We start from the raw sequence: 26,151 nt of genomic DNA, 5'->3' as shown, positions 1-26,151 counted from the left end.
GGTATGCCAGTGATTTCGTATGTGTGCGCGAGTGTGTGCTACCTCCAGAAAGGAAACCCCCGAAGGACTCGAGGCTCACCCAGCCAACAACAACAACAACAAGTTCCGCTTTAAAGAGCCTGACGGGTTTCATGCCGGGCGTTTGTTTGCGCGCCGATCTAATCGGGCTTCCATTTGCTGTGGTACCATGGCACGTTGGAATCCGACGGCAGTGGCGGCTACGTTCGGAAAATTCTTCAGCATCTTTTCCGGGTTTATTTTGCGCCTTTTATTTTCCGTTAAAGAACGTACCTCCTCCTTTCTTTCCCTCTCGCAGTGTAAGTGTAAAGGAAGCAGAAAATTATGTGCCGAAAACATTCCGCCCCAAATCGGCCACCTTTCGCAGCATGATGATGATGATGATGATGTGCCACCCACCGGGAAGACGTTTTTTGTTTCCCAAGTCTCGAGCTTTGGCAGATAGCAATCGGCGCTCAATGTTGGGTGGGCACACACAGCAAAAGACTGGCTCAACCGGCGAAAGGACTCATTCTCTTTGGTGCTGCTTTTTCTTGGTCCGTTTTTTCTGGTCGGAAGTTCTCATCCGAGAACGGAACGGAGCCCAACAGAAGTGTGGAAACCAACGTTAAACCACGCCAGGAGTTTAGATCTTATCAAATCGAAACCGCTACGCCGCGCAAGACCACGGCCACTGGGCGGGAAAATGGAATTGATGGACCTAATCCAGAGCAACTCAGAGGTGCGGATTGGCTTTAGGGGGTGGGATTGAAATACACTGACACTTGTGGGGTTTGGTAAGACGACCCCCGGATGATGGTTGTGGCCGGCTTTTTGGCTGACCGGTTACTCTTGTGTGATTTTGTCTTCTCTTGAGTAAATTATTCACCATCACCGAGCGAGGCAACATCTTCAACGTAAATCGTAGGTTATAGACCCATTGATGATGAGGAATTGGGATAAAAACTAACATTTGAACAAACTAGCCGATTCAAATCACTCAATCCATTGCTATATCCTGATTTTGACTCATGAATGTTGCTTTAAAAGTACGAGAGAAGGGACATAACCTCCGTGGAACATAATGAAATACTGTCACATCTATCAGTGGGTAGTCAGTAGATGTTGGAATCTACCAATCGATCTCTTTCGGTTCGACTGCCTTCTACTCGCCCTAACAGGCCGTATCTTGACTTCCCGTTCTGACTCGCCGACACTAAAAATCTCAGAATTGCTGTGCCTCTCGCTGAACATAATGACGCTCTGTTAGCTCTTTGTCGCCCGTTTGGCACTTTGCGGCCACTTCTTGACTTTTACAAGTCCCGTAGTGAGTGTCTGATGAGTCTCAAACAGATCACACCTCCTGCTTTTTGTTTTCGGCTCGTATAATAACCTCTAGTGCAGTGAAGCGAAGCAACATTCATCACTAATCTAAGCTCACTAATAATGATTTATTGTGACCATTATTCCGTTATGGTCACAATTTATTGCTTTAACAACAATGTCGAACGTTGCGCTTACGATAGTTTGCTTTTCGTCAGTTGGTATCCTTCGTTTATTCTTGACGGCCTTTTGAAATACTCTTCTCTTTTGTTCCTTATGGACACATCTGTCACCCTCTATCGATCAGTGCCAATTTGATGCTCATGAACTTAACAAAATCGTGAAGAAATTTCCAATGAATCATTCTTCACTTATCTTTAGACAATTTCACAATAGTTCCCAAAATGTACCAAATGATAAAATTAAGTAAATATTAACAACAGTGGCTATTAAGAGCTATGAAAAGTGTTAATGAAAATAGATTTTATGAGTTCGAAAAACCCACACAAACTGTCCGATTTTAAAAAGGCACAGATTCTTCAAATGATTCTGCAGCAAAATCAATAACTGCACCGAGGGGCCGATCAGAGCTACCGAGAGGACGAAAGACATTTGCCACCCCAAAAAGTCTTTGTGGAAAAATCCTGCAAAGCGATCTCGCAAATGACATGACTTAATTATTTTATAATTGAGCAAACTCGACAAAATCTCGGCAACGAGACTCCTTAGGGGTGTCGTCGTGCGGGTGTCGAAGGCAAAGGACCTCTCTCTCTCGGTCGTCGCCACCCATCCATCAGCACCTTTTATTGCTCTCTCCGAAATCCTCCCGACCGATTTTCACGGCAACAACCACCAAGAGTTGGTGGTTGTCGGTGGAAACTTTTCGGGCGGTCGAAAGGGGCGCTTCCAACCCTCGACCCACCGGTACACCCCGGGCGTAGAAGAAAATTACGCCAACGAGTGCGAAAATCTTCGGAGTATTAAATGATCAAAGCGAATGAAGATTCATTTACCCGGGCGACGGCAGACAATTTTGTTTTCTTCGTTCCGTTCCGTTCCGTGGGCGCGGCACCACACAGCTCATTCCGTCCCTCGACTCGCCCGCCACCACCCATCCGATTGGAGCTCTAATTTTCCTCCCCGAAAACGGGCGACCCCGAAGGGGAAACACAACACAGAAATGGCGAGCAAGTTGCGTTGTTGGTGGTTTGGGTCCCCTTTTTACAACCGACGCCGACGGGTTCGGGCGCACCCTCTTGAGCCGCTCTGCTCCGCAGTCTCTGCCTCTCGGTGTTTGGCCGGAACACGCCACCGCCACCACTCTGGGACATTTTATCACCACCTTTCTGTGCCGGCGCCACACCAAACAACACCGACAGGAGGGCATTTCTTTGGAAGTCCCGGGGCGGGAGTGAGAATATTTAATGAATATAAATTCGTTTGAAATGTAATCAGAAAAGTAATTATCACGAAAACTGTGGGAACTGGGCGGGATCAGGGAGGGAGCCGCCCCACGAGGGTGGCTCTGCTGCTGAAGGGAACACAAAGCCGAGGCGGCACTTGGGAGGAAGATATTTGCCAAATAGGCAAAACATTAGCCTGCCACAAGGACTCGCACCTCCGTTGGCCACGGAACGGAGGACTTCGGAACGCCGTCGTCTGAAGACTAAATTGGTAAACTTGCACTTGGGACCATTGGAAAATGGTGGAAAAAGTGTAAAAACCTTGTTTAACGGGAGGCGACGAACCAAAGTGAAACGGATCGGGCCGGGCTAGACATTGTTGGTCCGATTGGAGAGCCCTTCGTTTTCGTAAGCCGTGGGCCGTCTCACAAGTTAATCACTTTTAATTGCTGCGCTCAGCATTTCGAAGCGATTTCGAGACCACGGCATGTAACCCAGCGGATGATGGGGCGGATCGGGGATGCAATGGGGCTTACGCGAAGGATTATAATGAAGGGGAAAACGCATATACTCAACAGTTGTTCTGGTATACTTACACCTAGCCAAGGATGAATGCTTTTTGCAGAACTCACCTGGAAGTGGAGGGAAAAAAAGCAATCGATTAATATTAATTGACAATATGAATGAACCTCTGAAGGTTTTTATTCAAAGTAATCGCCGTTTAGACGTACAGACTTCGCGCCTTTTGTAAATCAAATTTCACCGTCCTATTGCAACTTTTTAATTTTCGTAGAATACCGATAAATTCAGTAGAGCGACTTTCTCAATTTTCTATGTATTTTAATCCACCACAGAACCCTGATTCCACCAAACAGCCGAGCATCACCATCGTCAACAACTGATGTGCTTCGACCTCTTTTTCTTTCAATAAAAAAAGAAAAGCACCGACAATGCCGAAAAAGCTCATAACTCAGAACAAAACTCGACATTCCAAAAATTGTAACTCAAAACAAAACTTCTGTGAATAGAAAATATCTGCGATGCAATTATTTGGACATTATTATGTATTTATTTAGTATTATTAAAACGGACAGGGAGTCATATTAAGCACCATCTTAAAGTGTTACATCCAAGTCGAAGTCACTGTCTGGGTTCGAACCGACGTCTATCGTATAGAAACCGATGAGGCTCGGTGCAGCGCAGATCGAAAATCTACGGACAAGCAACGAATATACAAATGTAAACAAAAATATCGAAAATATGTTTATAACTCAAGAAATCTTTACTTAACCTTCTAAATCTGTGTAAAGTATTCACTGCTCTATGCAATACGCCTGTGTCTACATTTGTTCAAATTCTCTTGAGTTTAGCAAATATCTACAAGCGACTTAGTCAGGCTAACCACTCAAATAGTACTCTTCGTTAACAGTTTGATCGGTTCCAAGGAATTCACAATGCACCCCGTCACGATAGCCAGAGACAAAGACAAAATAAGAGAGTAAACGTCTAATGCTAACACTTGCCATTGTTAGCCATTTTGTTCCCCAAATTCAATTGCCATACACGGAGCTCCGCACAAATTAACCTCGGAACACGGGGTTATTAGCACCCCTTATCAGTGGGCGATGGTTTGTTAAAAACTTGTTCCTTGGCCGCACACCCTCTAAAAGCGGCGGATTCGGATTCCAAAAGGGACACCGAACCTCCGACAGGACGAATGGAGCCAACGTGTTCGGTCACGTCCAACAACGACGGTCAAGCCCCTTTTCTGCTCAACGGACTCAGTGGCCCAACAACAGGCGACTGCCTTACGGCGGAATTAAGAATTACAAAGCGGACGGCGTTCATAAAACAGAGAGACAAGCAAGAGGGAGGGAGAGAGAGAGCCAAAAGTCACACAGAACCCCGTTGCGGGGGGAGAGCCTGGCTTCCGGACAAATCTGTTCGGGGCTTACTGACGGCCTCGTGTGGCTCGTCGCCGCCGCGTATTTAATGGATTTTTCACAAGACCCCTCGACGGTTGAAGTTGCCATGGAAGAAAAACCCGACTGGAAAAGCGAAATGAATGACCCACCCCCCAATGGGAGGCCAGAGAGGACACGGACAAGTATGACTTGCTGTGCTGACTCGCCCCGACATACATACTTCAACAACCGACCGTTTTTTGCCGGGTTTTTTGCCGGCACCCTAATGATGGTGGTGTGGCCACTGACGATGATGATAATCATCAGGACGCAGCAACAGCAAAAAAACTGGCGATGCACCGGCAAATGGAAGGGATTATTTTCCACTGTTGAACCGAACGATAAATGTTATCCTATTTTCCTCGGCACTTCCGACGGGGGCCGTGGCGCGCTCGCGGTATGGTTTCGGTTTCAGGCGCCCAAAAGCACAGGAAGTGGAGACCCCACCCCACGAACTGGTGGAAGCCAGAAGTGGACGAGACAGCACCCGGGAAGCACCAAGAATGCCAAGTGCACACGGAGCAAATAAGGGGCGAAGAAAAGTAATCCACAAAAGTCCTTGTACTGAGCGCGTTCGCTCGCCCCGGGAATGCACAAAGAAGGAAAAACATACAACTTCCAACAAGAAAAGCGGCACAAAAAAAAAACGAGGGACCGGCCACCGATAGCGGGAAATTGCCAACTGGTGTAAAGAAATCTTAGCCTCGGAGCGACGCCGGAAAAGCGACAACCGCTGGCCTGGCTCGCGGCAAGGGCTAGAAATTTAATTTGTCTGGCAGTTTGCTAAAGTGCCCCCCAGCAGTTCGCATAGGCAGCGGAAAGGGAGAACCGGTTCCTTAGACACCGCGCGCGCGAGCAGCGGCACCAACGCCCGGAAATGGCGCTGGTTGCAAAAGTTTTCCCGCCGACCTGGCGGCCACAGAGCGAGAGAACGGACGGACGGGCGGGCGGACGGACGGATGGAATTGATAAATTATTCGCGACTTCCTCGAGCAAAGCGAAACGTGCCAAGTGACGGTGATGACCTTTTTGCTGCCATTTTCGTTCCGCCCGAACACCCGCGCGAGCGCCCACTTACGGGCGATAAAATTAAAAATGAAGCAGGCGAAGCAGCTCCGGCGAAGTTAAATGCTACAAACAACCGGAAACACCGGAACCGGGACAGACGAAGATGCAGATTTATACTTCCGGCATCATCTCGGGTTTATTGTCTCTGCTCCAGCGCTTAATAATTGATGACCGAGCGCGCCGGGTTTAAATTTCCTCATCGTTATTAGGGTTAGAGGGGAGGGTGGTTCTCAATGAGGGCTTGACTGGCCCCGTTGTTGGCCACCCAAGTCTGAACTTTGACCATTCCTATCTAAGTTGCGTTTCGAACATTATGCTGAGTGGTTAATCTGCTTGAATTAAGAGCCAATAAAAGGGCAAAACTCATATTTCGATACATAAAAATGCACACATACATGCGGCCGTGCCCTTATCCGCCATATTTAACACAGTGATAATTCGGTTCGAAAGCGATTCAACGATATACACAAACACACTTAATTAGTCAATGGTGAAAATGTCCGTCATTTCCGTCGATCCGGGTGCGCGATAAATCATCGACACCATTTTCGCTACCGCACGGCCGACCCTGGCTGCTGGCCGGGCGCCATATTTTATGCTTCCCAAAGCACATCCCTCCCAGCGGTAGCTCGGAGGAGGAACCACCCGAACGCCTTCACCACCCGGATTTGGCCGAGCACCGGACGGAACCGGAACGGTGGCTCACAAACATCGATCAAAAAAACACCTTTTACCGAGGTGCACACAGAGTGGCCCCTCCGCTCGCAAACAGCGAATTCCTCAATGAAAAGCCGGGCCCCGGAAAAACCGAAAGCCACCATCCGCCCGCGCACCCAACCCCGACCGAGAGCGATTCACATTTCGAAAGGCACTTCTGTTGCTGTCGAGCAGGAAAATCTCTTTCCATTTGGTTTTAATTAAGCGCAAATTTCTCGTCCCACCCGACGCCGCCGCCGCCACCGACGATGAGTGGGTGGGGGTGGAGGAAAACGGGTGAGCATAAACCACCCACACCGCCCACAGTCTCTCTCCGTTCGCGCGGCTCGTTCGTGGAAAATCCGACGGGTATCCTCCGCGTAACCTCTTTTCCGATCGGTGGCGGCGGCGGCAATGGCCGCAGTCCGTCGTCATTCCTTCGCACCGTTTGCCGGTCAGAGCGATGAGAGTCCACAGGCGGCCCCCAACCACCAAGCCGAGTAAATAAAACGCCCCGGCAAAGGAAACGAGGGTCATTCAAATAAATTACCGGTGTCCTTCGTTCGCGGCAGCATCGGCATGGGACTATGGGACAACAAACCGTACTACTTGGGAAAAGATAGATTCGGGAATTCGACACCCCACAACACCGAATACACCCAATTAGATTTGAGTTTTCACAATAAATCCTGCGGCCATGGCGGAGCAGGTTTTGAGACCGTAAAAAGGTAGAAGAATTATAATTGTGACACCGTTTTGTTTTGGTGGATTTCAAACAAGTTACACTACGACGATGTCAACACTCGCGATGTTTGTCGATAGGTGCGAGGGATTATTGTACATTTTCTGGATTGGACAAATCGTCTAATCACCGGTAAGTCAACAGCTCATGAAGCCTACTTGACATTCAATAATAAACAGAAAAAGGTCTTAAAATTAGATTAGATTAGTTAAAATTAGATGAGAGTCAATAAAGGGAAAGAGAAAGCAGATTATAGAGTGATTGTAATGATCGTAATAGCAAACAAAAGGGCACGTCAAAAGAAAATGGATTAAGGATTGATTAACGTAAACACTCAGCTCTTAAGACTAACTAACCAGAAGGGTGCATCATCGATTTCTGCAGCCAAATGCTTCGACATGAAAGGGGCTCGAGATACTAAACGCCTATGAGACATTGAACGAATGTCGATCAGAAGGCACAGTAAAGAGTGCGTTACATTAGTATCACTAAGTCATGGACAGAACAAACCCCAAATATAATTGGGCCGCAATCTTATACGAAGAACGCACTGGACGGGGCCTACGCGAAAAGTCGATATCATGTTACATTTATTAGCATACGACATACGGCTCGTCCCGATCATTCCTGATTGAATTTTAACCAAAAATTACACCGCATGTAATTGAAGGGTTTCTGAAACTTTCTATTAATTAATTTCAGAAAAAAACTTACACAAGACTGGATTTGAATGATCATTTGAAGCTAACGAAGCGAAACATTATTTTAAGTAAAAGAGTTAATGAAAAACTGGGATGGAAAATTTGTTTTGTCAATCAAAAATCAGTCAAAAACATCGCTTAAGGCTTGTAAATAATACTTCGTTTTTCTTTTCTTGATTGATACAAGTACGTAGATTTTCATAAAGCCGTACATATTTAGAACCACTTTTTATTATTCTGACGCGAAACGTGTCCTTGCGGTCAGATAATATCGAAAACTGAGAAGTTTCATCAAGCGGACCTTCTTCATTCCTCAGGAACTTATGTTGACCAGGTTGTGGGGTCTTTGGGTACGTTGGGATACGTTAAAAACCTAATATTATCTTCATCGAAGCACGGGTGATTGCATTCTAAATTTCTGATTCACTTACTCGAACTTACATTACAGCATAGAGTCAATTGAAATCGCCCGTGTCAACAAAAATGAACCCTCAAAAAGATGTCACTCAAAATTCCCAAATGTAAAAAGTCTTCACTGTAAGAAACTCTGTCAAATGTAATGCACGACGCATTTCCAATCCGACTAACTATTCATCCAAGACACAAACCACAAATGAACCAAACATTATCATTCCCACATTAAAGACACATATTTTGTCTTAAAAATTGTCCACCTATCACCACGATACTCGTTCACCGTGCGGGCCACGCTTTGAATTTCCAATGAAAAATACTCTCACCGCTCGACGTCGTCCTCGGTTTCGGCGGGGGGGCAGCAGGCAAGGCACTAACCGGCCCGACCCGGTCCGCCGCCAGAAGCGAAACGAAAATCAGTAGATTTTACGGAGTGAAAAACAATTTTAATCACGTTTGCTTAACTTCATCCCCGATTCATTTCGGATCAGCCGGATCTGTTTTCCGGCGGCCGCTAGGAACTCCCTGCCAACCAAACCGAACCAAACCTCCTCTTAAACGCCATTTGTGACGCCGGCGGGAACGATAACGAGGGTGGAAAACCCACGCCACGCCGGCTGCTGCTGCTGCTGCCGGCCGGCCGGCCGCCGAATATTCGCCATTTGAAGTGATTTCATTTTGTGGATTTTCCCGACACCAACCTAGCGCGCCGTCCCGAACCGCCCCCAAAGGCCGATCAAAAGTTTTCCCGTTGAATCCGTGCAGAAATTTTTGCAAACCCACCCGCCGGCACGATGAAGCGACAGAGCGAGCGAGAGAGATAAAGAGAGAGCGACGAACGTGTGGCGGGAATCATGAAACTTGATTTTCGATTCACGGTCCGCATAAAATGAGATCATCAGCACCGGAGGATCACTTCCGAGAGGGACGGACGAGCCCGGAACGGAACGGCCGAGGATGCGTCGTCGTCGAGCGGTAGCGGATCATGCTGCTGCCGTTTTACGTTAATTAGCTCTTCAGTATTTTTCACTCGCCGGCAGCCGTAGCGAGGGCGCACGCTAGAAGCAGAACATAAAAATGCACACCAAATGATCCGTGATGCCGAAATGCGGCGGACACAGGCCTACGGCGCTAGTCAGGGGCGTCAAGCCCCTTCGGAGGCTTGTGTTTGGCACGCCAAAGAAGCTCACCCTTCACAAACTGTTGTGGCCAGAGCACTCGACCGGTGAAGGGATGATTCGCGAGGGTTGAAAGTATGTTGCCACTCGAAACCGCCGCTGTCCGTTGTTCGTTTGGCAGTTTCGGATGAGATTTAAATGAAACACCAGAGCGACTAGTGAGCAGCAGCTGGACCAGTAATTAAACCAAGGATTCCACTCCTTTTTACAAGAAATCCAATGGAATAGAGGGGTGAACCTCGGAGTCTGCTCCGGACGTGCTGTAGCCAGAATCGCTGGCGGTTTTGGTCGATTTTGTTGGAAGTATAATTTGTTGAGCCAAAACCATAGACTTCAATTAACATCGCTCGGACCAAACGACAAGTTGATAACTTGAAATGATTGATCGTTTGTGGAGTAAACCCCCACAAAGGGTGCACTCGAACCCGGAAAAAGGGTTCCAGATCATTCAATAATCAAGATTGATTCGCTCCCATCATTAGATTTATGTAATTCATTCCAAAACACTGCACGTGAGTTCGTGTCCGGACAAGAAGAGACCGTACTTTATTGAAATACTCTGGACAATCTCAATCCCAGCCAGAGCGTTAAGGGTTTTAACCGGATTTAAGCCGGACAACTATGACCACATGGAATTTCCCGCGGGAAATCGGGAAATTTATTGGCCGTGTGCCTTCGTCACGCTCCGCTTTCGGGGAGAGAACCTAGTCTTCCGGTGGTCGATAAACCCTTCGAGCATTAAAACGGAACCGTAAACCTTTTTGGGGGACAGAGAGAGAGAGAGAACTCGATGGGTTGGTCTCGTAAACCAATCAATCGATTTACTCAACGCCAATCAAGAAAAGCTCTTCGATCCACCCGGCGGTGTTGGTAACTCGATACCTTGCGTTAGGGGTTCCTGGAAATGATGCTTCGATCCGAACGCACCGCACGGGTCTGTCCCGCCGTTATGCTAAGAACCTTAGGCAGGAGCATGCGGCAGTCTGTTTGCAGGCAAATTACAAAACACAAGAACGCGGTCCTCAACATCATTCCCGATGCACGCCCCGAGTGGGTATTATTATTCACAATTATAATCTAAATAATCAAATTGTGCCCAAAAACCGTGACACCGGTCTCTCTGTCTCTCTCTCCCACGGAGTTGTTGTCCTGTGAATATCAATACGTCCGCCAATGAGAAAACAACCGGGGATGGACATTAGTTAGGGCAATCAAAATGGTTACACACTCGCTTGCACTCCGCCGGTCTGCCACCTCTACCCACGCACGAGACACATGTCCACATTTCTGGGGGGTTCCGTCTCTGCGCTCCGCTCTTTGATTTGACCAGTTTGTCCCCCTCTTGGTATGCTACCACCCTCGTTGCGCCAAAGCATATAAAATAAAACGTATTATGCGTAGCACGCTTCCCTTTCTCTCTCTCGGCTGCCGGCAGAGCAATGGTGCGGCAGATTTGTCATGACACGGGGAATTATGCTGTCATGGCTGGCGTGACGTGTCCACCGTCGCCCGTCCGCCCGCGTCCCAAGGGAACCGAAACACCGTGACCGAGACGGGGACCGCCGCCGACCGGCGTTGATGATGATGTTATGACCGGTGAAATCGGCAACACCCGCTCTCGGTGTTTCTCTCTCCCTGGCTCTCTTTATGTGCCCCTGTGTCCGGTGGAAAATGGGATGGAAAATATGGGATGTCCGGGCACACACAATGAGTCTCGATGCGGTGGTGGTGATTGTCGATAATTTAATACACCACGGAGTTTTGGGACGGTGGTGTGTCCACTCCCATTTAGGGAGTTTCTAATTTGATTAGGTGGCAAAGAATGGCACCCAACATCACGAGGGGATGATCAGCACGTCGGATGGTCAATTGGACAAAGTGTTTGGCAAGCATTGTTTAAACGATGTTACACTTCCATCGAACAGTGAGTTCAAGCATATCTTTACAATGACACCGATGGTTCTGTACAAAACACTAAGGCAGGATGAGCTGTAGAAGAACTGCGGATCGGATACAACAATGATACACATCAATACCTAATGTGCGAAACAAATACCACAAAACGTACACATCATACCAAACAACCTACGAACAGCTCTCTACAATAAACCACAAAAATATCAAAATTATAATGAAGTACCTTGAAGAAATCAACCTGCATCATAAAATGTAACAAACAGCAAACCAATAAAGCAAAGCTGACCAAAAACCCACGAAAAGAAATTAAAACAAGCTCAGCACAGTCTCGCAAAAGATAGTAACATCAACAAAACATATGTTAATAATTTAATATTTGTTTATGATGGCCGTTTGGTGTAAGGATGAGGAACAAGAACAAATGTCCAACAGATCTAAACCCTCTACTGCCGGAGTGGAGCTTCTAAGCAATAGCTGGCGTCAATAACTTCCGCCAATCGTTTCAATCATTGAGAACCTTGTTTCAATAATTAAAGTGTTAAATTAATTATTTATCACAACCCTCCGCCGAGCCAGAAGACGAAGCTAATAATTTATGCAATAGCCAGCCCCACTATCCCTGGTCAGTGCTTTCCACCAGAGCCGAAGGGTAATGGGCGGATAGTTCCGGGACGACAAAATGCCGTGCAGTTTCTCAATCACCGAAATCGGATACCCCATGTCAAGTGGACGCGGCTGTGTGTCCGTTGGCTGTGTGTGTCTGGGGGGGGGGCTCTGCTAATTACTTCATTGGTCTACACTGGCTTAGAGAACCGTTCGTCCTCCGCCACACGAAGCAGCGGACCTGGCCGAGGACGAAGTGAAGTTTACTTGACTGAATGCCCTCCCCGGGGGGCACTTACCGCAGTCCGGGCCCGGCCAGCCAGCCAGGCAAAAAGCCAGCGTTCCAACATTTCCAACATTTAACAACGTAACCATAAAACCACCGAGCCCCCCGAGCCGTCGTCATGTGGCCCATTTTGCTTCCTCCACATTTTACAGTCGCCTCGGAGGAGCTCAAAAGTTCAACCGTTTCAAGCCAACGAACCAGCACCGCCACCAGGAGGGTTGGGGACCAGTGTGCTGGAGCCGAGCCGTGCCGTTGCCGCATTAGGCCCCTGGTCCAGCCGGAGCGTGAAAACATCCACCCTAAATGGAGTGTCCCGCTGCTACTGCTGTTAAAAGGACTTCTTGGCCCGGGCTCGGTCGGTGCCGTCTTAAACGCTGTCCTTAGAGAGCCCATCTAAAAGCGAGAGCGCACAAAAACTGGCTGGCCGGAAAATGACCCCCACCAGGAACACGCAGGCGGGACGGGGAACGATCTCGATGACAGCGCACGAACGAAGACATTACGGCACTGTTACGGAACCCGGGTACTCGGGTCCTGCCCCTACCAGACCGCGCAATGGAGTCCAGCGCCACCAGATCCGGATCGGACAGATTAGATAATGGACGAAGTGAAATTAATTAGCTTACCAACGCGTGCCGGGAATGAAACGTGGAGAAAAACAGTGGAAACTAGAAAGAGCAAGAAAGCAGCGGTGACCTTCGGGGAGCACAATAATAAAATTGGCTACTACAAAGTTACAAGCACTAAACCATAAATCTGCAAAGACTTACTAAAATAAATACTAAATAGTAAGTATACTCAAGGCAATAAAAGAAAATGTAAAACTTTCAGTTAACCAACAAAAACATAACAAAATACGAAACATGTGAACGATTCTGAAGTTAATAAAAATTGGAAACGACGCAAAAGACAATTTAATAAAGGTTGACAATATACGAAATTCATATAATCAGCCAGCAAAATCAAAATAACCAAAGAAAATAATATAAACAGCTCCAGAAGGATGTTTGGTTAATTCATTTCAGACTAAAAAAAATGATACAAAAGATTACAAAATGCAAAAATAACCGATTCATGTTGCGGTTACCAAATAAGCCAAAGAGAGCAACAAACTGAATAAAATGCACCTGAAAGCTCGTTTCATGAAATACCCGAAGCAACTAAACAATGTTGAGCTGCAACGTGGCAGGATCCCGGCAGATGATGTAACTTCCAAACCCGAAACGAGCGAAGCGTTGTACTTAGTTTTGCGGGTTCAAGCGGATTGCGTGAATGGAAACAAAATCCATTTGGCTTACACACCGCCGCCACCATCGTCGTTCCGTGCTGTCGCTTCTCCAAAGAACACCGTAGTGGTAAGGACCCGGAGTAGAGACCCGGAGTGGTAAGAACCCGGACCCGGAGTCGCCCGGGTCGTCCTCGGTGTGGAGCAATTGTAGAGCGAGTCATTCGAGTGATTGCGGTTACCCCGTTGTGCGAAAGATTGACGAGAGTCAGTGACGCTGATGAAGACAACTCCCGTAACCACCAACCGCCACACCCTACCCTTTACCGGCAACCACCACCACCACCAGCCCCGTCGTCGCCGTCGTCATCATCGCCATCATCGCCACCACGGTCATGTCACGAGTTCCATTTTGTGACTTTGGCTGCCATGTAACTCGTTAGGAGTTCACTCCCGGCGCGCCTCGTCTTCACCCGGGCCCACCGCCCCCGAAAAGGTAGATAAACTTGACGTGAAACAATTTCCCGTCCCGTGCCACACCGCACCCCCTTTTCCCGGGAGCTTTGCGGTTTTTACATTCCACTTAGCAGCTGCCAGGGAAGAGCAGAGCTCGCTACCGGGCATTTATCCTTCACGTCTTCTCGACCTCCGTCGAATCTCATCTTGCAAACGCGGTGGTGGTAGGAGCCACACGCCACCGACGACTTTCTTGGGGCAAACAGGATCCACGGGGAGTCCTGTGGCCCCGCCGCCCCCACCGACGGCCCGGGTGGCAAAAGTTTGCCTTTCGACAGTTGCGGTGGTTGCTTCCCTTCGCGCGCCTCCCGCAGCACCGCAGGCCAATTTGAGCAAAACATCCAACACACAACTTGACGATAAAACCAAGGACGAGGATTTTGCTGCTCCATTCAGCCGGTTCGGAGTCGGTTCTCGTTCTTCGGTCCGGACCCAAAATCCGGACCTCCGCGTGCGCCGGTTCGACGAACGGATTTGCTGTGTTTTGTGTGCGCTCTTACAAGAATGTTTCTGCGGTTGGCAAGGATCGCGCAAGGGTATCAGCGTATCACCGCCAGCACCACCTCCCCGCCGGTCGGAGTATCAACACCGATGGCAATCTATGCTGGCATCAGCACCATGCACCTTCGACTCGACCCAGGTCACGCAGGGGAACGAAGCGCAACGATGTGCGGTTGTTCGGTGTCGGCGAAGCTTTACTTAAGCTTCATAAGTTCCACCCACCGAAGGCCACCCGTGCCCACCGACTAGCTAAACGTCGTGTCGGCGTAATTCTAGCCCACCCCACACGCCAACAGGCTCTGGTGGCTATGAATAAGGAAGACACGTTTGGGTGTGATGAGTGGTCTGAAGAAATCCGCTGGTGAAAGGCGAACCCAACCACCGACCCCCCCACGTGGGCTATTGACATTAGATGAGGTTTCGTTGTAGTAGCGACACCCGCCAATATCCAAATCCCTCACCGGAATCGACGAAAGGCTTTAGCGAAAGATTTGAGGAAATGATTTTAATCGTACGACGAGAGGGAGGAGAGTGATCGAACACCGGCGACGGTACAAACGGTTGCAGGGAGTCCTTTTAATAAATAACATCGAGTGTTTTCGAATGTTTCCGACTGCTTGGCGAAAAATTACCACTTCATCACGAATATAACACGCTAGTATTTGCACAAGATTTTTGGACTTTTGGATTTACTTGGATTTTGGACTTTTGGACCGACTTTTTTAGGTTAACAGAAAAAGCAGATATGTACTGAGTGAATTCGTTGTACTTCAGAGGAATAAATATTTAAAACTCATTGTCCATTGGCACATTAAATGTTAAGGTGCGCTAACAGAATGTAAGAGACCCTGCATTTTAGATCAGATGAATCAATTTTTCCCAACGAATCTTAACGTTACCAACCTTTCGTTACGATCCTTATTATAGTGTGTTATTTTAATTTAATGATGAAATAACAAATCTAAAACTCGCAAACCGAATTGTTAAACTGATGAACCTAGCTGTCAATTTGATCTTCCTAATTATGCCTTTTTGGCAACATCAGGCAGATGATTTCATGTCGAAAATAGATTTAGTTTGGAACTTATCTTTGAAGAGCTTATACCATGTCGACTTTTGTGCATGAAAATAATATTTTATGGGGATCGTTGCTTTTCTGCTACATGCTGATGTAAACTGCTACAGAATCGCATCAAACGATTTTCGAAGCTTGTTTTTGGAAGATCGGAGTGCTTTAAGCGGTTTAAAAACATTTGAAAAATGGCAAATTTGACTTAACAAGCTAAGAGCGTCGGAGGGTTTCAAACAAGTTCGAAGATGATGAACTACAAGAACTATTGGATGAAAATGACTCGAAAACGCAACAATTGGCGGATCAGCTAAATGTGTTCCTACATTGAAAGGCCTTTTGATAGATCCAGAAAATTTGAACGAAAGACAGCAGGAAAACCGGCAAATAAAAAACAAAACGAAAAATTCTTTTTAATTCTCTTTTCCACGAATTAGCAGAGAGATGGAAGAAATGTGTATATGTATATAATAAGCGATGGCACGTACTATAAATACAATGAGTTTTCCATTTCCATGTTTATTACCATTTGATTTCATTGAGAAAAAAAAATCGTTTTCGAGTTTTGGATTTGGTATATAAATTAATGGCCGAAATGATTGAGGTCAATTTTCTGGAGCATCATAGTTGCAATGGTAAATACGTAAAAAAAATATCCTCAAAATATTAGACACTGCTCCAAACTTTTTGGCAGCGGACGGTGGCCCATCATCACCATAATAATTAATATTAGTATTAATGTTTGTCTACATTGTCCTTAAAACACAGTTTTTATGTGCGGTCAAATTCGCAACCCAAATGTGCAGCGTGCAGGGTGACAGCTCGTGCTAAAAATTGCATGATGAAATTACATCAAGCCACTCAATTTGCGAAGCATTACGAAGTCCTTAAGCCTCCCCAATCACGGTGAAAACATTCTAAATCAATAGCCACAAAGGACGACCAAACAACAACATGCCCAAAACATGGCTGGCCGTTTTCCGGTGTCAAAGTTCAAAACAACTCCCAAGCATCTGCCCCGGGAGGAGTTAGTCAGGCAAGTGGTTTATCTCTCTATTTCCACCCAATTTGCTTGCCCTGCGCAAACACAGCCACCTACACCCAGACACAGTTGAGCCGGGTTTCCCGGTGGAAGATCATAAAATCCGTGCCATGCTAAGCTTCGTTGGATGATTAGAAACCGACGGCGGCGAGAATGGCGTGAAGATTGCCACATTTCGGCACCGACTCACAGAGAGAAACAGAGAGAGACAGATAGAGAGAGAGAGAGATAGAGAGAGAGAGATGGAGAGAGAGAGAGAAAGAGAGAGAGAAAAAGAGAGAGAGAGAGAGAGAGAGAGAGAGAGAGAGAGAGAGAGAGAGAGAAAGAGAGAAAGAGAGCAAGAGGCAGAGAAAGAGAGAGAGAGAGAGAGAGAGAGACAGGAATTTTCCGTTGAACCGAGAACCGAGATTCCGAAGTAAACGTCGCCCGTGTGCCGGGAGACGAGGCTACCGGAAGTCCGTGAGCCGGCGCAGCACGGAAACGGCCCGGACCCGGACAAGCTTTGTATATTTAATCACGCTCGCTGGCCACCCGCCCCGCCCTCGCCGTCGCCGGGTCCGTGTCCGTGCCCCCCGGAAAACATTCGACCAACCGGAGGCGGGCGCGCGATGAAGGACGAAAATTCGTTTGAAATGAGACACCAAACTCAACCCAAGGGGACAAGGGGGGCCGGGACGGCCAGCCTGGGGAGCTTCCGGCTTCCGTTTTCCCGGGCGCCCCACACCGCCTCTCTCTCTCTCCCCTCTTCTCCTCTCGACGATATGCAAATTGTGTTGGGAGGTGAAATTAACCATACAAATTAGAATAATACACCGGGGCGCCGGAAGTGCCATAAAAGATGCCTCCTGGCGGGTGTGGGTCCGACGGGACGGATGGTGGGTGGAAAATGGCTTCTTGAAAAGCGCACAAACACCGGCACCGACGGGCAACTCTCTCCCCCGGGGGACTGGTCGGTGGTGTGGTTTTTCCGTTGCGGTCCCCGCGGATCCGAGGGGATGGCAAAGGTAGATTGTGCTTAGCACCGCGGAGGGGAGTTTTCTGTGTGGTGCTGATGCCGAGGGGAAGCCGAAAGCCAAAAGTCACATCAAACTCTGTCTCGTTCTCTCTCTCTCTCGTTCACGCGGGTTTAGTGCCTTCTAGGAAAAGCTACGGGATACGAAGAAAGTTTGCGGATTTAACGGGAATTTGTATTTTTGCCACAGTTTGGCAGCGCGGTTTGGCTCTTCTGTTTCAGGATTTTCGTCAGAAAGCGGTATTACATCATAAGGTAATGTAATGTATTTGCCTGTACGAGGTCCATCATTGTTGATGATGAGACTTCAACCGTTTTCATCGTAACTGATAAGCTTTGCATAAAATGCCCCATCTCTTCAAACAGAATTAGTTGTCCCTAGATGTCACACAGGCTCCGAAACTTTGAATTTTGAATGATTACTGTCCTCCGAAAGCTATTCGATTAATTAAATTTATGTTCAACCAACATAAAGCAAACCACGTGGACCCATCCTGTGGGCAGCCTCTCCCCACGGGAACACTTTCCCGGTGCCCGAGCGACAATAACTATTGCTGCTCGTTGCTGATGGACGACACCACGCCAAATGAACCACACACGTCCGGCGATAAATTATTATCACCGCGACGCGGCACTGGAAGTACTTGGAAAGTGTAATAATTTAATTATCAACGTGCAACTCATGCCCATCCGCGGGAACTACTGAGAATGAGTGACTGACTGACTACGGCGAAAAAAAATGGAAAGCCCCAGTCGCGTCACCGGCGACGGCGTCCCCCCAACAAATCAGTTATTATCAATCATTCATTAAAATGTTACCGCCATTCCCAGCGGACGGAAATTGCAACCACATTTCAGTGCACCACAGCACCACCGGTAAGCGGACTGCGCCCGGAGTCAGAGGTATGTGGCCCGGGGATGCTGCTCCGGGCAGCGAGAAGTGAACGGATGGAATGTTTCAACATGATGATGGTTGACAGTGAGATAGCATTCATTTCGAACCGCCATCAGTCGCAAGGTATCCCCAGGCAGAGTGCTCACAGCACACTGACAGGAACTGATGTCCACGCATTCCGGAGATTTTGATAATAAAGTTCAAATCTCTTTGCAAGCACCGACAAGAATCTCGGGTGCCACGTAAAGGACCTTCATGGGTCCAATCATCCTTCCAACATCGTTGAACATAATTGCCAGCAGTATCTTCCGACTTCGCAAGATCCTCACCAGAACCGAACCGAGGAGGTTAGAAGGATTTTTCCCAGGCAACATAAAGGGTGTTGCACAGTGCCCAGTGCTGAGTTAAGTCGAAAGGGACAAAATCAAAGCGCCCCTCACAATACGAACCAACCACAGCCTATCGATGGCCGGTGAGGTTGAGCCTTCCACCTTCGAATTATGACAATCGGGTGGGTTAACATTGTTGCACTCACGCGCTCGGGTTGCAGCAGCTAGTTGACTCATGGAGAGACTGAAGTACCCCCCCGGGGGGTTGGCTCCGGCTGACCTCGAAAGCCCTGTCACGAGCTTAATTGCAAACGGCTTTTATTGGTTTTTAAGTAATTTATTCATTCTCTTACGCACCACACAACAAATCGATCCCCTCGCGCTGAAGGCCGGTGGTGTTCTCTCGTTCTCCCCGCTTTCTCTCTCTCTCTCTCTCTCTCGCGGTGAAACCGTAATTGGGTGTATTAAATTAAAGTGGTGTGAACCGATTAATGGCACGACGGGGCCGCCGGCCAGTGTTGTGTTTCAATGTTTAATATGTATGCTCTTGTCGCTTCGCCTGGGTCCTTCCTAACATGGGCACACGCACAATGTTTACGTTTGGCACAATGAGGCGCAACAACGAGTTTTACAATGGGCTTCAAACAGATTGCAACCGAACACTGTTTACCGAAAGCATCGAGAAGGCAAAGCGAATGGCCATTTATTTTGTAACAAGTGTTTCCACATAACGGAAAACACGAGCATAATCAGTGCGCATAACAAACAGCCAATGTTTTCGTTCGATCGGAAGTCGGAAAATATGTCCTGTCAGTTCCAAAAATATGGATGAGGTTGACAGAAAAAAACACACAGTAACACGAAACGGAACAGCACGGGGGCCCTAACATCGTCGTTTATCGTATGTTTATGATTACATTTTCGAATCCATCGTGGCCGGGATATGGCGTGCTTGGTGTTTATTACACTGAGGCCGCACCGTGCAACGGAAGCACCGTGGTGCTTCCGTGCGAGGGAAAATAACTAATGATCGATCGATTGTCGTTGGGCCTCCTCCCTGGGTTTGCGTTTCCGACAGTAATTTTGAACAAGCTACAAGCTCCTGATTTTGGCGTTTGTGTTTCTTTTCTGCGGTGCATTTCGTGCATTTTATCATGCTTAAGAAATAAGGCAAAATGCGGCCACATACTCAACTACTGCCAGATGGCGCTTCATCTCACCAACGAATCACTATATCTTACCCACTTTATCGGCCAGGCCAACCAGGCTCGGTATTTCCTCCGGAATGCGCACCCCTAATTATCGGCCATTCCATTCGTGCCACGTTCAGCATTAGATGCAACACCTCCAATGCAACCGAGAGGAGAGCACGACAAATGGTTAATGTAATCACACGATCATGTCTCAATGGGTATGTGCACGACGCGGCCAGCGCGGGAGAGACACGCTGATCGCGGGGAGCCATTTAATTGGCGAGCACCATTTGCGGTGCCCGCTCGGAAAGCTTGCCTGAAATCAACTGCAACATCATTAGCATAGCCGCGCATTGCCATTAGTGACGGCGGCTGCCACAACCACCGGACGGACGACGATCACTCCAGGCGCACCTGCTGCTGCTGCCGCCGCACCGGGCACGCGGCGGTTGGCCAGAGGGCACTTAGGGCTTCACCAACAACAACAAAAAAGAAACAAAACAAAACACGCAAACTGGAAATCGAATGGAGCAACGAAATCATGCAGCCAACATCGTTGGCTTTCGTAATGGGGCCGCCGACACGGACTTAATGCGATAACAATCGCAAGCGCAACGCGGACGATTAACTATCTCTTAATGCATCGATTTGCGCGCGCGCGCGTGTGGCGGCGGCAGCGTTGGCTTTTTGGCGAGTTTTCCCAGCCCCGGTTTAATGTTGGTGTGGCGACGGTTGTGGCGACGTGACTCATCGTTTGAAGAGACAATTGCCAATTCCAATTCCAAATAATCTGAAGAGCTTCAAAATACGCTTCCGCAGCTGTTATGACGTCATCATTTGATGAAAAACGTTTTCCACAGTTGGTTTGTTTAGGTCAGAAAATGCTAGGGGCAAAATCTGGTGAATACGCTGGATGCTTCAACAATTGGAACTTTAGTTCATGGATTTTTGCCATTTCAAAATGCTGTTGTCACACGGTGCATTGTCCTAATGATAGAGGATGTTTTTCTTCTGCAAAGAAGGTCTTTTTTCACGAATTTTCTCTTTCAGTTGGTCTAAAAGGTTACAACATTAATCGAGATTTATTGTTGTATTGTTTGTATGTTTATTCGCATCCAAAAACCTGATGCTAACACCTTTTTGGACGATTTCAGGACACGAAATCGTTTTGGACCGGAAGATCCAGGTTCACACCACTCTTTGGCCTAATGTTTTGATTCAGGATCATAGTGCTAGTCCTAAGTGTCATCCACAGTGATGATTGAATGCGCAAAATTTACTTTACCCCTTCGAAAACGCTCCAAATGTTGCCGAGAAAGTTGCATTGGAATGCGTTTTTGTTCCATTTTTGGAGAATGCGGCACCCATTTTGCAAACAGTTTTCCGAAACCCAATACTTCAGTCAAAATATTGGTTATATTGCTCAATATTCATTTTTCGTTTCAAAATTCGTCCAAAAAATTTCCATTACTTTTAAAGCTTTCAAAAATAAAAATTCAATAACTGCACGATAGTTGATTTTTTCCAATGTAAAAAATACTGTGATTCGTCGTTACTAAATGGCTTGTTTAAAAAATTAAGTGACCGATTTAAAAAATAATTCACAAACGTTAATATGAAGAGTGTACCAACATAACATAAAAATTAGACTCGTAGCAACGCCCTCTGTTATCGAGGCAAAGAACTTATTGAATACACTAGTATGCCGTGATAATCTGCCACAACTCGAAAGGGAAGCCGCAGCCAACTGACTGCCCTGACAGAAAAGGCGGCAAGTGTTTCCGATCAAAAATCGGAACCCCGGCGTTCGTTAAGAGAGCAACCAGATTTTTCATTATGTTTATCCGGGGGAAGGTTTTCACGGCCCGCCCCAAAGAGCGCGTTCCTCGTCGGCACGGTTAATAATTGACAGTCAAAAGCCGGGAAATGCCTTGCCTTCCTGTCCGATCCGGCGGGAGGGTAGCAAATTTACTCATTTGCTCATTAAGTGTCAGCGCGCGCAAACGAGCGCAAACCGCATCACCGGAGCCGCGTGTGCGCTCATCAATTGTGAACTGTTTATCCCACACAACCCGCGGCGGAACATTAACAGCAGCTGGCCAGCTGTGGCCTGTCGGTCGGCACGCGCATTTTCACACCCGCTTAATTTTCCCGGCGGCCAAATATCGACAAACTCACGGACTCGCCACTCTCCCGTAAATCATTATTATTGGGCAGCGGGACGAACAAAAAACTGGTGTTGTTCAGTGTGCGTGGAAGGAATTCCTGGCTATAATTTTCCGCCCATGATTTTATCCAGGTGCGTTTCAGGTTCTACCACCAGCAATCGAATAGCGGGATCCTCGCTCTTCCGAGGACTCCCCAGATAACATCGCCTCTGTCCGTTCACTAATTTGTAGAAAGGCACCACCACCAACAAAGCGGGGCAAACAAATGCTTGGCGATAAATAAACAATGCTCAATAACCATCGACATGCTTCCAGTTTAATGATAATAGTGTATCTACAACCGATAACATTCGGTACACCGAAAACTGACGGCACGCCACGCAAGCACGCCAACCCGGCGGCGGCGGTGGCGCATGGGGCAAATTGATTCAAGCCCTGATGGGCCTCGGGGCCCCGCGTTTGACTGATGCTTCCCCCTACCGGGCACGGGACACGCAATAATGCTTTTAATGTCAAAACTGACAACCCATTTCAATGTCGCGCCACTCGCGCAGCGCACGCGATGTTCACGGGTGCGCCACCGAAGCCGTGAGGTTGTAGAGTGTAGCCAAGATAGCAACTTCTTGCACACATACACAGAGACCCGACCACACGTTGCAGAAACCGAAAGGAGGAGGCCCAGGAGCGTGCTGATGGCGATTAAACACACATTTCTTCCCCTCAATTAACTATCGGATTATACGACGGACATCAATTAGCATGCAATTTGCATAGATTACTGTTGCGGCTAGAGGCGCCCCAGCCCGCTTGGGTGGTGGGTGGCTCCGAACCCACCCACATGTGCAAACACATACACACATGAGCTGCGCTACGGCACACTAAACTCTCCACTTTGTTATGGCCACACAACGGCTGTTTTGAAGTAGATTTCCGATAGTCCCCGGCATAGTGTGTAAGCCCCCGTTGTAGTCCGTTACAGTTGTTACGAGCTTTCTATACAATCAACATGCCACTTTTCGGGGACCCCTCATTAGCCATTAGCCCACAGGGTGGGCGCACCCCGTCGAATAACGCTACACGCTCGGGTGAATCTTTACGCGGGTGTAAGCCAGACCCAAATCTGGTCCGGTGATCTCTGTTTGGGAATGTTTCCCTGCTTTCCGCTGGCCTCCGGCTGGTTGTTGCTTACCTAGAAAAAAGAGAACAAACAGAACAGTCCATGAGAAATCGTATTTTACCGGTAAGCAGTTAGCTAGGCTAGGCGTTTAAATTGAAACATTGAGGTTTGATGAATGAATATCAAAATGGATGGGAAATGTACGGCGCAAGCTAGCCCCCCACAGAGCGAACCCATAACTTTTTCGTCGAAAGAGTCACCACCGCCCATCTGCATCTAGTTTAGAGTGAAGCGATACGATGGTTTACGACTTCCAGCTGTTGGTAATCTTTTAATGAATCGTTTTCCCAGCGCCAAGTTTGCACTGTCCAAGAGGACGCGCAGATTTGCCCGAATGCATGCCGAACACCCGATCCGCTGGCAATCTTGGTCGTTAAACTAAATCGTTAAAGAGAGTTCAACTGTAGCACTGGGATTTTCATGGTTCAGGGCGTATAAAACATGATCTTGTCTCACTAAAACGTCATCTCCCTGGTTTCCGGCGAGCGTCGGGAAAAACTCTTTCCCACGAATGCCCTATGGACCCCCTTCAATCTGAAGCAATGAAAGACATCCTCGATAGCGAAAGTGCCCCATGTGTGACCGTTGCGGGAGACCGTTCACGGTCACAATATTGTACCCCACTGAGTGGCCATCTGAAGGTTGCTCTACATGCTGCAAACCGTAACGCAGCCACACTTTAGTACTTTGTACTAAAAATTAGTATTCAAATTTTAGTACATTGTACTAAAAGCAGCCCAATTTGAAGAGCAATTAATCTCAATCACACAGCACACATTGGGCGCGCCCCCGTTTGCTCCACGCACCGCGAACAATAATGACGATTATGTTTCGAAAGTTAAAACCTGCTCTTTTTTCCCCACGGCATCATGAAGCAATTACAATTAGAGCCTCGCACAATTAACGTACGTATTTCGGGGGGGGCCACCATGGCAGCAGTACATCGGGCGCCGCCGTACCACATATGGCACCCGGAAAATGATTTTCCCTCAATTACGCGCGCCCGATTGTTTCGCGCTTCGTAATTGAATAAGAGAGCAACCAAATTATTAAAAATCATTAATTGAAAAATCCAAATTATCCATTACGTCCCGGGCGAAGCGCGTGAAAACCGAAAGCAGCAGCACCGTGGAACGAAGTACTGTTACCACCGGCAAACAGCGCGAACTGGTTTCGAATCTCGACACGCGAAGCCAAATTATCGTCATTTTCGCTTCGCAATGGACGAATAAAACGTGGGGATGAAATAAAAAATAAAGGTGGTAATAAGAGAAGCGAAGGACCAAGAAACAGGCGTACAGGCGGCGGCGGCACCCGAAAGAGCACAAAAATCGGCCAGAAAATCAACGAATTAATTTATCAATAACAGCTAATTAGCGAGAGCGAAAGAGAGCGAAAGAATTTGGGCCAAAAAACTGAACATACCCGGCTGGCTGCCCGGAATTGTGAAGCTGTTCGCCCAAACGACTGTCCCGGCGGTGATGATAATCATCGATCAGCACCGACCAGCCAGATGAAAACTGCTACACAACATACGCGCGCGGCCCACGGCGTTGTTGACGGTTAATGAGCATTAATAAGAGTGCGGCATACCACACGGCATGTCAGCGAACTGCCAGAGGAGCTGCACGGATGTCCCTCCAATGCGATGCGGATACCCCGCCGCGTCAAGTCGATGTCCGTTTACTGTCGCGCGGTCGGCGAAGGTCGTAAAATATTTAATCGAAAACCGAACACAACCGGCGATCGTCGTGAAAGGCGATCACGGACGGCCTCAAAATTAGTTGAGAGCTGACGAAATCGAAACACGTGCTCTCTGTCCGCCGCCGGGGCCGTAACGCGAAACAAAACCGAATACAAATGACGGTGCCTCGGCAAGAAACGTGATCCGTTTCTGTAGTCAGCTCCACAAATCACCAGCATAAGCAGATAACGGGGTGAGGGAAAGAAATGGAAATAAATATGCTGTAAAATATGATCACGCTTTGGTGTTCGGGGCGGTCCACATTTTCGACCGACCAGAAGCGACTGAGTGACCCAACATCGATCGACAACCTTTCTTTTTGGGGCACAAATTTGGACCGATTCTCCATTTTGGAAGTGGAAAAGTTATGTTTATTGTTATGTCCAGCAAACAGGATGGGGTCACAGTGTGACGAAAGCGGTCATTCGAAGTTTGTAAAAGGGGCAAGCTGCCGGACAAATATTCAAAACGACAATCATACAGAATAATCAGTAGCATCAGAAGCAACATTGAATAACATTTCATAAAAATAACACGAAACGCGGTATTTGGATAAAAGAGATATAACCAAATGTATGCCGTTTTCTGTTACGATCTTGGTTCCATTAGCGGGTTTAGATTATTTTAGATTACTTTAGATTAGGTTAGGGACTAGAAGAAGGTTACAAAGTATGATGAAAACGATCGGTACTAAAATTAAGGATTTGTTGTCCAACTTTCTTAACAACTTCTGACAAATACCAGACGACACAACTTAGCATTACAACGTTTGACAACTGCAACGTAAATTAGCCTTTCTTCTTCATAAAAGCCAAAGTGTGTCCGAACCGCTTCGTGTTGACTAGCGACCTTAGCGCTCCATTTAAAATCAATTTGGCCCCGAAAAGGAGCTGGCTCGACCGGCTGGGCTGGTAACGCAATATTAAAGCATAAGTTATTGTAACACTTCCAGCAACCGATCGAGGGGGACGATCAAAGAAGAGAAACT

The 26,151-nt window shown here is 47.6% G+C and overlaps 1 protein-coding gene across 2 annotated transcripts in view; it reads right to left on the bottom strand.

The window, feature by feature from the left end:
- Positions 1 to 26,151, bottom strand: part of LOC131211703 (protein groucho) — a 150,997-nt gene that overhangs the window by 97,419 nt on the left and 27,427 nt on the right. Inside the window, exon 2 of one of the 2 annotated variants that reach the window (XM_058205283.1) lies at positions 3,320 to 3,355. The exons of the other annotated variant lie outside the window; for it this stretch is intronic. Coding sequence (XP_058061266.1) covers positions 3,320 to 3,355 — 36 coding nt within the window. The remainder of the gene's footprint in view (positions 1 to 3,319; positions 3,356 to 26,151) is intronic. 2 annotated transcript variants of the gene reach the window in all.

Source organism: Anopheles bellator, chromosome 2 (assembly GCF_943735745.2).
Source record: "Anopheles bellator chromosome 2, idAnoBellAS_SP24_06.2, whole genome shotgun sequence".
NCBI lineage: Eukaryota > Metazoa > Arthropoda > Insecta > Diptera > Culicidae > Anopheles > Anopheles bellator.
The sequence above is the reverse complement of the archived record's forward strand: the minus strand, read 5'-3'. Positions and strand labels throughout refer to the sequence as shown.